Genomic DNA, 13,881 nt, shown 5'->3' on the forward strand with positions numbered 1-13,881 from the left:
ATTGTCTCTGTTGTAACACTGCTATTAATCCTTCTGCGTTTACGGCCCCTTTTCTTTTTCAGTATGAAAGGTCTCTGAAAAATAATTCCACAAATATAACTCTTCCTACATTCTAGTTTGTTAGCGGACACTGGACAGAAATAAATCCAGTTTTGTAAAGCGAGTTTACAATTATCTCTCTACTTATAAAAAATACCTTTCCATAGCATCAAATAAAAATGTAGACAGAATCTAAAAGTAAAATGTCTAAACAGTTAAAATAGGTATGTATCTATACATGCCCACAAACCTTTCTGTAGGTGAAAATTAAGACTTGAAATTTCTTCATACTGTAGAGACCTTTACCTTCTTCTGTCAAATAATATTCATAGCAACATTACATAAATTGTACTTACACATTTTTCCTCTGCAGATTTATAATTCCCCAACAACCTTCACAAGTATCAAAATTTATTCTTCTACATTTCTGGTTTCTGCTATTTTAGAAAAAAATATATATATAAAAATAGATAACAGCGAAGGAAGTGCACCTCAAGCTTCACATGGGTCTCAACACACTAAGAGAATTCTACAGTTGGCTGCTATAAAGAAAAAAAACCTGTTCAACAATTTGTATTCCTATTATTATGCATTCTCACAGATTTATAGTTACTTTTAAGTTTGCTCATCTGAAGTATAAACAAAGGGACATTCTAATTCCCCAAGTCTCACCAGAGACACCTAAATACATATGCTAAGGTGAGTGCTTTAAAATCTTGGGATGCTTAGTTTACTAATTTAAAATATTCAAAGATGCTGATTTTTTCAGTGAAATTAAGAATTATGTAAACACTGCAGAAACCAGAATGTAACATTTAAATCTCTTTGAAATTAGAAGAATATGGGTAAATTGCTTTAGAAAAACAGTATTCCCCTTTAAGGAGTTCCTGTATTAAAAACAATAAAAAGACAAACCCCAAAAGCTGGACTCCATCTTAAAATGAAAAAAGGAAGAACCACTAAAATATTGAACCAATACCAATGCCAAACAGCAGAGGGCAATCACTAGTTTAAATATTAACAGGAAATTCTGACTTGTTGTGTCACCAGTATTTTACGGTTCTGTGAAAATCCAAAGATAAAAAATTGGATGGAGAGGAAAAAACAGAAGACCAGTTCAGTATCCAAACAATACAGAAAAGATTAAAACAGCCTGATAAAAGGTTTGCAAAATATCAGATTGTTATTTTGATGATAACAATTTGATTGACATCAGAGATGAATGACTTTAAACTAAACCATTGAAGTAACACACCTTTCTTTTTATGGCCATCAACTGTGGCTTTGTCAGCCGGGGAGGCGAACTTGGCTGATTCTCATCCCCGCCATCCTCCTCGCTGCTTTCCTTAGATTGCTCTGTGGATTGCCCTCGCTCCCCCACCACTGCCACACTTTCTGGAGATCGCAAATATTTATTTTTAGATTGTACTTTTGCGGGTGATTGCCTACTGTTAGTTCTTGTGGAGAATATTTCTTGCTCTTCCTTTTCCCAGCAGCTAGCTTGTTCCATCAGACGCTCAGCCTGAAGGGTTGAGGTTAAAATAACGGGTCACTGAAACAGCACTTACTTAGCCATATCCTTTACATTCAGCTAAAGAGTTACAATAAGTCAACCCTGATTAGCACTGCTGGCTAACCTAGCAACAACATTTCAGCTGAATCATCTAGTAGCTCCTTTACAACAGTTAGGATAACAAACCAAAGAAGATTGCATTTCATGGGATATTTAGCACTATTAATGATGCAGCGAATTGATTTAAGTCCTTTAGCACTACATTACATGCCCACTGACATGGATCACTTTGAGCAAGTTCATAACACAAAGAATCAATTGACACTGCAGCCCCTGAGCTCTGCACCAAATTTGATCTGATTACATGCTCTTTGACTACCTCAAGAGTGATAAATACAGCTTCATGACAAGTGATTCATGTTTTAAGTTTTCATATTCATTCCCCCAAAGTTACCATGTCTTGCTGCACTGCTTCCAAAATTTGTACATTACAATAATATCAGTATCCTCTATCATTAAGCAGTGGTCAAAGTTAAACCCGCTCTATTTAAGATAGTCTAATGTGAAATATTCAGAGTGATGAAATCCGAAGGAAGGGAAACTCAGAATAAGAAGTTTCAGCTATTACCTCCTTTTCTGCTTCTCTCTCTTCTTCAGAAACTGCAGCATTAGAAACTAACAAAGGAGTCCATCTCAAGCTTTCAGGATCTACTTCATTGATACGCGGATTCGCTTTCAGTTTCTCCATATGACTTGAAATCAGCTTTTCCCTTCTAATAATTACAAATCTACAATCCAATAAACAGTAATTTATTTTATAAAGTGAACACATAGAACAACCTTCCTACAGTTTAAATCCTTTTTCACAATAACCTGTGAAAATAGATAGGTAAATAAATGGATACATCAAACTAAAACTATCAGCAGACAAACGTCAGTAACACGCTTACACTACTGACTGTTTACTAAAAGAAAGTGAGGAAACAACAGGTTATGAAGTGAAATCTCAATACTACTAAACATCACGAGGGCAACAGAGGGCAAAGTAAAGGTTTTATAGTTGACTACTCTAAATCCATGTGAGAGGTTTAGTGTTGCACTTCAGTCACTGCCAGAACAATTTCTAATTTAATATGACATACCAGCATAAACAGAAAATGCTGCGGATCATCAAGAGTGAGAAAGTCATTAATATTACAACCAAAGATGGCAGCTAACTGGGCAAGAAAGTCAGTTAGAAACACAGGTTTCCTAATGAAGCCTTAGTCCTATACCGATGCAGTAGAAAATAACTTTCTAATTACTATGGAATTAAGTAGTCTATCAAAAGTAGGTAAAGACTAACACAGTGGCACAGTGTGCTAATATACTAGCACATATCCCACTGAAGTCCTCTGTTACAAAGAACTACACAATTTTAAACAACAAAAAATACGTTGATTTTTAACAAGAATTTCAGATGCTGTAAAAATCAGGTAGGTTAAGTGACAACATTGCTTTTCACTGAGACAATGCTTTTTAAAAAAAGAAACAGATCCAGGTGAACCCTTTTCACAGAATTGTGACAAACTTCTACTTCACTACATGTGAGAAAAATTAACAAAATGTAGGAAATTGTAAGCAGCCATACCCAATTCCCAAAGTAAGTGTCTGGCTGGAATTTCAAAGATGTGGTTTCTTTTCTTGGCTCAGCCATTGACCTTCTGGTTATCTTTAGCCAGGTCAGTTCATGTCCCTGTCTAAGCTTTACTACCCATGAAAAAGACTAACTGACCTTGTTCATAAAGTATTTTCAATTCTACAGATGAAAAAATGTTGTTTTCTAACTTGGCGTCAGTATTCAGGGCCTATAATAATTTGTGACAGGGCAGAAGCTGCATTTAAGTAATGAATACATATTTGATTCTCCATTAAAATGCCTTTGTCCCATCAGGTTGTCCATAAATAAGCACCCCAGAAAGTTAAGGTTTTAATGCAGTGACAACACTCCTACTACTACTCTCGTAACGCCATCTTGTAAGCCAACCTTCTTTTTGTAGACTTGCATTCTTACTAGTTCAAAATTTCATAAGTTTTGAATACTAGTGCTGGTGCACATAAAAGTTACTGAGGCTGAGCTATTCTTATGTTCATTTTATTTTCTGGCAACCCACTGTTTGTGAGGCAGTTTTGCTTAATTATAAAGTTTCTATGATTGGAATATCCAGAAAGAATTAAGCTCTTCAGAAACACAAATACCACTGAAAGTCATCTAAGACATTGTGGGGGGGAGGGGAGGGGAAACCCCCCCCCCCCCATCAAACAATAAAACCAACCCACTTAAGATCTAAAATATCAATCAAGATCATTAGAAAAGAAGATATTCACAAAACAGAAACTCACCTTCCCCATACACTAGCTTTCAACATTGATCGTAACATTACACAGAAACTTTAAATTGCATTCCCAGTACCTTGGGCGGGATGACTTCACGTAGAGCTGATCTGATCCCGTGGCTTGTGTGAATTCAGTAATGATTGAAGGAGGGGGTGTGGAGAAAGACTGCCACCCACAAACCCAAATTTTTCCCTCACTGGTATTCAAAGCAAGATATTTGCAAAGTAAGAGTCGGGAATTGTACTTACAGAAGATGATATTAAGTGAAACAAAATTCTTCACTGACAATATTTCAAGCTGGCCACACTCTTCTAATAAGAGGATCCAAAAACCCACCATTTTTTTAGGGAGAAAAACTCTTTATATAAGACCCCATCAACAAGACCCAGCTGTACTGACTTCTTCAGTAAGATAGTTATCATTCATTCTAAAGTCAGAATTTTACACAGACATTTTTCACATCAACTGTTCTGTAAATAGAGAAAGTGAATGTTTTGTCTCAGTATTTTTTTACAAGATTCACTGACCTATCTTCTCTTTTATCTATCATGCTATGTTGCTGAAGGGTTGTGGCAATATCATGTGGACACATTCCAGTAGCTCGACTCATTCCTTTGATGCTGATTTGTTTTTCGTGGTGGCAGTTTAGGTATTCTAATATGACACTTTTCCAATAAGCCAAGTATGAGAGACGGCCCAGATCAGACAACGGCTTTTCAGGGGATCCTGCTTGACCCTCTCTTCTAGAAAGTAAATAGCCTAGAAGGAAAAGAAACAGAATACCTTATTGAGATAACAAAACTAAAGAACTTTAGCTATGCCTCAAGGAAGTTGGCATTGATAGAAAGACCAGCATGACTGATTACATTATTGGTAACTCTTACAATTAAAGAAATCCTATCCACAAAAAAGATTGGTTTTCATCATTATAGTGACATAGAAAAAGATTAAATCCTTGTCAGAGACTCAGATCTTCTTGTTAGGAGAATCAAACATTAACCAAACCCCCTCTTCTAATCATAAGGCAAGAAAAAGCCAGCATGTTTCAGAACAGGTCTTATCATACATTATCCCATTTAGAATTACAACTGCCTGGCCTTCTGAGAAACTTTTATACCTGAGGTACATTAATGAAATCAAGAATTTTCAGAAGAATTCAAGAGAAAGTGTCATGGGTATTATCAGTTAAGTCAGTTTTCTTCAAGAAGTCCCAGGTGACGTAAGTTTGTGATTAAACAGTTAGTTGTAGTATTACAGAGGTGTCATATTGAATTCACAGCTGAATTACTAGAATTACTTAGGAGAAATAATTAAAAAATAATCTCCCTTAATTCACATTTAAGAACATCCACATAATTCCAGTTTGCAGTCTTCAAGACAGTAACTGATCAGCTATTATACAATACACCACCTTCATTTTATATTTTATGTATTTCGTAAGTCCTTTTCAGCTCTTTTCAGCTTTAAGAAGCTTTTACAATTTAAAGTAGAACACACCTGCTTGGAGATAACAGAAGAAGTCTGGTATTTGCCACCATTAAAACTAATTCAGGAGGAAAAAAAAAAAAAATCCACACAATTAATAGAATGTATCCTTTCTCAGTAATTCATCCCTCCATGATACATAGTCTGCCCTGTGCCTTTAGAAACAGTACCAAAACATGGGCCTTAAACACCAGGCATACAAAATGCTTATTCCACCGTAAGCATGTACGTCATGCTTATGGAATTACATTACTCAAAGTCATTTGGAATCCACCAACATACATAGTTCTTTTGCCTTCCAATATTCCTAAATACTTTTTTTTTTTTTAAAGTTGGAATCCCTCCTTTTACTTTTCAAAGATTGCTTTAAAACCACGTCACATTTGCTAAACAAATCCTCCCAAGTTCTTCACAAAGTTTCTCGTCGTCAAGTTAGCCACAAATTAAAAACATATCATTAGCATCCAGCTTTGAGTGAAGCAGTGGCCGTTTCCTTATTTTGCTGTATGCTCTATCATATACAAACTGTACACACAGACCCCTCTATTTTTTTCTAACTCTGAAAATATGAAATGCATACATACATGTATATTTACTCAGCCTGAAACAATGGTCTTCCCTTTTTTGGAGCAATACAAAAGATCCATAACAGGATTTGGAAAATACATATGCACCGGTCATCATACTCTGACCTCCAGTTTGCATAAAGACATTTACGTGTAAAAGCAGAGACCCTACTACATTGCAAATGATCAGCAACAACATAGATACTGAAATAAGTAGCGTACCCTTCATATCTATTAGTATAATTTACGATAAAGTGCCAGAGCCTCAGGAGGAATACCATCCCACCATCTGCCTACTTCTACATAGCACATAGATGCCTACATAAACCCTGCTGACAGCTGTATGGTACCACTGGAAACTCTGCAAGTAAATTTAGTCTGTTTTACAGAAGAAACACTACCTTAGAACTGAAGAAAAGGAAGGTGTTTTAATAGCTGAAGTTGCAGCATATTATTTTTTTTTTTTACATAACTAGTTAATAAATCTTAGTACTACATGTAACTGTTGTTGACAGGAAAAGCCAAACTTCACATTCAAAACCAGATTGCACCCTGAATAGTTTGAAGGTAAAGAATTGTTGGTTTTACTTCCAACTGCAAAAAAGGAAACCTATACCATATAGCCTATTCTGCATAGTTTTAGACAAAGCTTCACTTGTACCAAGAAAGAATTTTGGATCAGCTTGTCTACAACATATAAAGACAAATTTTATACAAAGATGTCATTGCCTATAGAAAAGCATGTAAAACTGCAGCAGTACGAGTAGTGACAGAAGTCTCAACACAGGAAAAGAAAGGGATAACAACCTGTATTTTTAAAATAAATCCATGAGGAGAACTCACAGTTGCTTCAAGTAACCATACAGTTTAACCTACCAACTTCACATTCAAGAAAACTTTGGGTACTTAACAGAAAGTGTTTGTAGGCTGTTTGCAAGACCTGCATTTCATTCTTGTATTTCACTATACTTTAAAATTACTTTGACAAGAACCTTCTTCCTCCACTTCCATTCTCCTCATATGTAACAGGGCTGTAACTATACTTTCTTGATAAATACCTTATGAGGCTTAATAAGAAACCACTATCAAGAGTTTGGAAACATTAATTAGGCAACCACAAGTAGCTTTAGAGCTTTACTAGTATATCCTTGCTTATCAGATCCTTCCAATGGCTGGGGACTTTCAGACTAGTTCTTAGTGGTCATTTTCACACATTCTTACTCTACATTAAAGCAGTGAAACTTCACCTGCATGGTATAACATCTGTCAGTATTCTTCTCCTACCATTCTACAATATAACCTATGCTTATTCAAGATACCCGTATTATATAGGATCAAAAATATAAATCAGAGGTAACAGTCTCAGTTACATGTAGCGAGCACTGAATGGAAAGTTTCTCTTAACAGATTCTGTGATTTGAATGACATCTATTAAATTAAACTTACCAAAGAGACGCCAAATAATTGATCTAAGTTGCAGGTAAATAAAAAACACTGATCTTGGTAGCTCGTGTATCTATCCTGAAGCATCTGAAATGAGTACAATATGCCCCTGTTAAACAGATTCCCCCAGTGTCATTGTATCTACCTAATCTTAATAATGGATAGCCTCAACGTCAAAACCTAAAAGAACTTTCTTGTACTACAACCCCTGATATGAGACTATCAAGAGCAGCAACAGAAGACAAAAATGTAGTTCCTCCCCACCCACCCCCCAAGAGTAAACAAGTCAGACTGTATGTTACACCAAAAAAACCAGACCACAACAAAATATAAGACCTAATCTAGAAGAACAAGGAGTCGCCTATCTTGTCTTCTGGGCATATGAATGATAGTATCACAAAATTAAACTGCCAAAATATCATTAATGATTTTTATTTCTTGCCTTATCTTTAGCCTTCACAGTGAAGCAACATGCCACAAGCAATTTGCAGCCTTTGATTTTTGTCATGCAAACCTCCCCGAAACCACTAAGGTTTTACCTTATTCGAGATTTAAAACAGTTAGAAGAAATTCAGTTGGAGAAAGGGAACGTTCGTATAAGATACATATACTTTATGTCTTCAACACAAATTTAGGAGATAATCAGACATTAAAACATACATTTAAAAAAAATTAACTTAAGCACTATCTTATAATTTCAATCTACAGCATTCGTAGTAGGTAACTCCCCCAAAATAGCTACAACAGAGTCCACAATACACTTACGTGAAAATGATGACTTTAATACACCTGTGTCAGTCTCCAGAAACTTTCAGCTAGTTAACTACCAATTTTGTTATGCTCAGTTCTGTTTCTTGAAACAAATTAAACAGCATGAGATCAGAGGTCCAGCTTGATCGTACTCTGTTCTGACAGCGGCCAACAGAAAAATCCCAGGAACATCTTGTGAAACTCACATGGAAACAGAATTAGTCTGGCTCCATCCAAACAAATAGAACCCACCAGCTGTGTGTGTATCATCCCCACACTTTTTGACATTTTCTAAGAACTTGCTAAGATTTGTTAAGGATCACTGTCTTTTGCAGGCAGCACAGTCTATCCTCCTCCTCTATTCACTGCATTTACCTACGTGTTCACTAGGACCAGTCTTTATTGTCATGTCCACTAATATGCCTGGGACTGACGTGAGGTGAACTGACTTCATCTCCCTAGCTCTCTCCTGAAAATCTTCTAAAAATTGGGATCATATCAGCCCCCTTTCAGTCCTATAGCACAAAAGCAGTCTTATGCATCCTTCAAGTTAGAAACTGCCATAAGCAGCTTTTTCATTACTAAGTCTCTCTTATCACCAAATCCCCAAAATACATTCTTCTTTCCCTGTCATACACACTTCCAAATTTCACTACCTTAGCTTTCTAGTATTAAGCAGAAGTCACTCCACAGTTTTAAATAAGGCAGATACATTTAGCTTGAGACAGCTGAATTGAATTTTATTATCTACTGAAGAAATACAGACTTGTCCCTTTGCTTTTAACATTGTAGCAAAGGCAGGCTAGCCCTCAATGTTGTAAGATGACAGAGATGCAGATTACCGAGAGGCCAGTGGCATAAGAAGCAGCAGCAACCAAAGACACTACCCAAGTGAAATGGTATACTGAGAAAGACCAAGTGAACAAACTAAAATTGACAGAAGGAAGTCAAATGAAGTTTGAAGATACTCTTCAACGACTCTCACACACAATCTGAGCACTCTCTATACGTGCTTTATATTCTATAGCAATGAACAAATCAATTTATCACTTCATTTCTGATGAATGGTCAAAGAAAAGAGAACTAGCTAAAAGAAGTTCAGTTTCTTTGACTGCGTTTAAGACTGACCACAATCTTTATAAAGCCATTAGGTTTTCAAGTAAGCTAAGTAACTTAACTTGATTCAAGTAAACCACAATACTAGAAACCCCAGTCTTGTCCCCCCTTCCCTCCAGCCCATTTATGACCTGGATGTAGCTGATTTTGATGTAATTATACTTACTATTTCTTTTTATGGAAGTATCACATCTCCTCTTGCAATCCCCAGTGAGCAATACAAGTGCACATTTTATTGTGAATTCAACATAGTCAGAATACACTCCACCCACAGCATCCTGAGGCAGTTACAATGCACTCTATTCCAGAAGATGCCACAGGTAAATCTCCAGTATCATTTCCTGTGTTCTACTATGCACGTGCTCCCCTAAGGGAACATCTGACATATCAACCTCACCACATGCAATAGTCACTGCACCATATGCAATGGCCACAATTCCTCCACCCCTTGAACTCTGCTGCTTACAGTTAGGCAAGTTCACTCAAATTGTGTAATTCAAACTTAGATCTTCACTTTTTTTAAATCATCTGCAGATTAGATTGGCCTTTACCTTAAAGAACTGCAGTCAAATGCAGTGTTTCTTTCCAAAACAGAACCACACCAGTGGTAGTTTAATGCAAGATAAGAAGCAGAGCTTTGCTGCAGTGCAAACACTCATTACAGAGAAATGTTTTCACCTTGTTTTGTCCTTCCCCATTCACAGAATTATTAATAAACATAACACACAAAGCTCTTGAATAGGAGCAACTCTTACAGAGCTCAAGAACTGTACAGAAAATGCAATGTAGCAGAGGTCCCCAGGTTAGAGCAACTCCTAAGAGTCCCTCAGCAGTCACCCTGCCACTATAGCCTATTGGACTTTGAACAGCAGTGTACTTGGCAAATAGGAAATCTTTATTGTATTCAGCAAGGTTTCACCAAGACAACTTCCTTTCGTCCTTTTTAGGCTATCACCTTCCATGCTTCCTACTAAAATTGCTTGATCATCCATCATGGTACTTTGCTTCAAAGAGGAAAATTTCTATTGTGAATCTTTACTTCATTTACACAGAAAAACACTCTCCACCTTTTAGAGTACAAAAGATCAAAATTTAAGAGAAGTATCATTGCGAAAGCATTAATTTATTGTTTATGTATTAAGAGAAACACAAAACATGTGACAGTATATTATCACATCTGAATGACCTTACAATAATTTCTAACCCCAGAAAGTCAGATGGTATTCTTGCAATAGGTTATGACTGAGAATCAGAGTGGGGAATAAACCCTATGAAGAACCAAATTCATAACTATTAACCTTGGCTTTCAAAATTAAGTCTCTCTTGCCACTGTAATTTGCCTCACAGTAAAACACAAAAGCAAACTTAAAATGGTTCCAGACTTGCTCAAACCTTGCCTGCATTTTAAAAACAGGTTTCAACTCACAAACAGGAACAACATCGCTTAGAAAAACTGCCAGGTTGTCAACTCTTACAAAGTCATGAAACAGCTACTGAGCTGCTACAACATACAGCATGTCATAATAAGGTAAACTGTCACCAGCTTCAGTTTGCCTATGAGACACGTCATCTGTATGTACTGGTATTCAGCAGCTGAGCTGTAAATGACTTATCTGCCTGTGAATCAAGGACAAGACAGACAACAAAGACAGAAGCACCGTTGCCATTGTAAGGGATATGCTTGCTCTCCAGCTGTGCACTAAGGCCACCGCAATCAAATTAATTTGAACAGCTACACAGAATTGCTGTCAATGCACAACTAAACTCCATTTTATCTTTCTGGACCTGTTCAGCTATACTAACAATAGTAATAAATCTCTGATCCTAGAAATAGGTTTGAAGAAAGCTGCCAGTGTTGAGTACATCAAGTCCAGTTCGAAATGCATCTATGCAACACAGCACTTAAATGACAGCCTATTGATAACATTTTACTTCCAAGCTTCCTGAAGTTTACTTCCAAACTAAGTTCTCCTACCACGAGCTAATCTAATGCTAACAACAAAAGTTTCAGAAGACGCATATGTAGAAATATCAGTAGACAGAATTTATACATATCCAGAAGCACCTTATAATTTGTTATGTGATTATACCAAGTGAAATGCTCTATCATCTTCGTAACACCATGATGATACAATGATGATCCATTTATTTCATTCCTTGTCTTTTTTAAAGATGCATGTAACATCTGCGACCTTTCAGTTACTGAGGATGTTCTCTAATTGCCATGACTTGTCAAAGATGATAGGGAAGGCCCTCATAATCATGTCATCTGGTTCCCTTGGGTGAATCTCACCTGGTCCTGCAAGTCTGTATAAGTCCATTTTACTTAAGTACTCTGTAACTTGATCTTCCTTTACTATGGATGGCATCTCTCTCTGCTCCTTAAGTTCTGCCACACCTGAGAACATGCTCTGTCATTAAAAGCCAAGGCAAAGAAAGTACTGAGTACCTCTGATCCCTTTCGAGATCCCCACCACACCCCCATGCTGTCACACAATGCCTACTCCATCCAAGCAGCAGGGCCATGTTCTGCTTACTCATCCTTTGGCTGCCCACATCCTTGTGAGAGCTCTCCTGTTGCTCTCCACATCTCTCAGTTTCAACTCCAAGCAAGCTTTGGCTTAATTCCATTCCTGCATATGTAAGCAACACCAATACCTTTGGCAGACTTGGGTTTTGTTCAAGTCAGGGGCTCTTCCTGCAGCCTGGCAGGCTTACTGTCATGCCTGCTATTTTCATTAACATCAGAATGAGTAATTTTGGAGTTTGAGGAAACTGTCTCCGGAGATCAGTGTGTCCTGTGCCTCCTTTGCCCTTCACAGCAGCCTCTTACAGGACACCACTTACCAGTTCTCTAAACAAGGTAAAATCTCCTCACTTCCCTCAGGATCTGAAACCCTACTATCTCACAGCCATTACAGCCTGGGCTGCGTATTACTTCCCTGATGAATTCTTCTTTATTTGCAAGTAACAGATCCAGCAAAGCATTTGCCTAGCTGGTCCTTCCAAAATCTGCATCAACATATTGTCCCAGACACCTGGCAGAAATCTGTTAGATTGCTTGTATCCTGCTGTGCTGCCCTTCCAGCAGAGTGTTTCAAGTAGTCCTTGAGAACAAGGGCCTTATACTAGAAGATGCCGTCCAGTTGCTTGGAAGGTTCATCTGCTTCCTTTTTTGATCAGGTAAAACAAACACGCACCACCATAGTATTCATGATTGCTGCCCTATCTTCTGATTCTGAGGTGTACAGACTTGACAGGCCTGTCACACATCCCATAGCAGAGCTCCGTGCTTCCAAGTCATTCCTTTGTGTAGAGCACAACCTCCCCTCCTCGGCTTCCCTGTCCATCCTTCCTGAAGGGACTGTTACCCAACTATTGCAGCAGTCCAGTCTTCTCTGCTACCCCACTGCATCTCTGTAACCCCAACAAGGTTACAGTTCTATGGTAGAGCACAGTCCTCTAATTCCTTGTCAATCTCCGGTTCATAGTTATGCATGCACATCACAATCAGACATATAAACGTTTACACACACTTCCACACAGAGCAGAGTATCTCTCACACAAGACAGAATCAAGTTACTTATGAAAGCTTTCCAGATACACACTTTAAAGATACCAGTGCACTGCTGAAAACCCTGAGCAGAAAAGAGAGCTGCAACAAAATCAAACTACTGCCAGAAATTGGAAGCAGCTTGAGATCTAATTCTCGGAGGCCCCTAGCCGTAAAATGGAGCCCTTCTGAAAGTCATAATCAGTTGTTTGTGCTCAAAAGATTGCCCTTATGTAATCAGCACTGTTCAACTCCTATTTATGTTTTGATACTACTTGTGTCAGAAGAAAACATATTCATGAGACTCTATCCAGAACAAAAGAAGCAACCAGTGAACTATTTGCCCTTGAATGTTCTGAGTTCTACTCAGTCTCTTTAAAGGCCGGCCCCCACAAATGAATTACCAGACTCTGACAGATGGAATCAAGCACTTTTCCATTAAACTTGGTTTTCCTTGAAACATAACCAAGTAAAATAAGTCCCTTAACATGGAAAAGAAGAACTCGTAAGTTTTCATGCGATGTTCTCTATCAAACCAGAGATCTGAAAGAACAGCAAGTGCTAGTAACTCGTTTTATAATACACCAGTATCTAAAGTGAAGATTTCCCTCAAACCAGCATTTCAAGTTATCCTAAGAGACTTCCTTTTGTCTTATAAAACATCAAATACTTTGTTTTGAAATTATTTATGTAAACAAGTTTGTGAAGACACAGGTTCAAAAGTGTAGTCAGAAAAATGGAAACAGCTGAGTATTCAGACAGGACAGCTCAATGCAGTTAGGTCAGCTCAGCATTCCGAGTTCAGAGGTAGGACCAAGAGTGGAAGGCAGAAATAGGTAAGGTGAAAGTAACAAGGTGAGCTTATTAGGACTTAAGATTCCTAAAACTGTAATTCATGTTACTGTTTTTTCCGTAACTGTCCTGTGTGCCTCTGAACTGTTCTTATCTATGTCAACAGGAGGAAGGTCAAAGATAGAGGCCCTTAAATAGGTGTTAGTCCCCTCTTTGAAAGCACTTTTGAGGCAGCTTCAAAGGACCTC

The 13,881-nt window shown here is 37.6% G+C and overlaps 1 protein-coding gene across 1 annotated transcript in view; it reads right to left on the bottom strand.

The window, feature by feature from the left end:
• Positions 1-13,881, bottom strand: part of KAT6B (lysine acetyltransferase 6B) — a 46,242-nt gene that overhangs the window by 4,789 nt on the left and 27,572 nt on the right. The window contains exons 9-12 of the mRNA XM_035897350.1: positions 4,456-4,687; positions 2,181-2,340; positions 1,295-1,561; positions 1-74 (exon numbers count right to left, since the gene is read on the bottom strand). The exon at positions 1-74 is cut by the window's left edge and continues 221 nt beyond it. Coding sequence (XP_035753243.1) covers positions 1-74; positions 1,295-1,561; positions 2,181-2,340; positions 4,456-4,687 — 733 coding nt within the window. The remainder of the gene's footprint in view (positions 75-1,294; positions 1,562-2,180; positions 2,341-4,455; positions 4,688-13,881) is intronic.

This window comes from Egretta garzetta, unplaced genomic scaffold (assembly GCF_000687185.1).
Source record: "Egretta garzetta isolate BGI_Z169 unplaced genomic scaffold, ASM68718v1 scaffold56, whole genome shotgun sequence".
Lineage (NCBI taxonomy): Eukaryota > Metazoa > Chordata > Aves > Pelecaniformes > Ardeidae > Egretta > Egretta garzetta.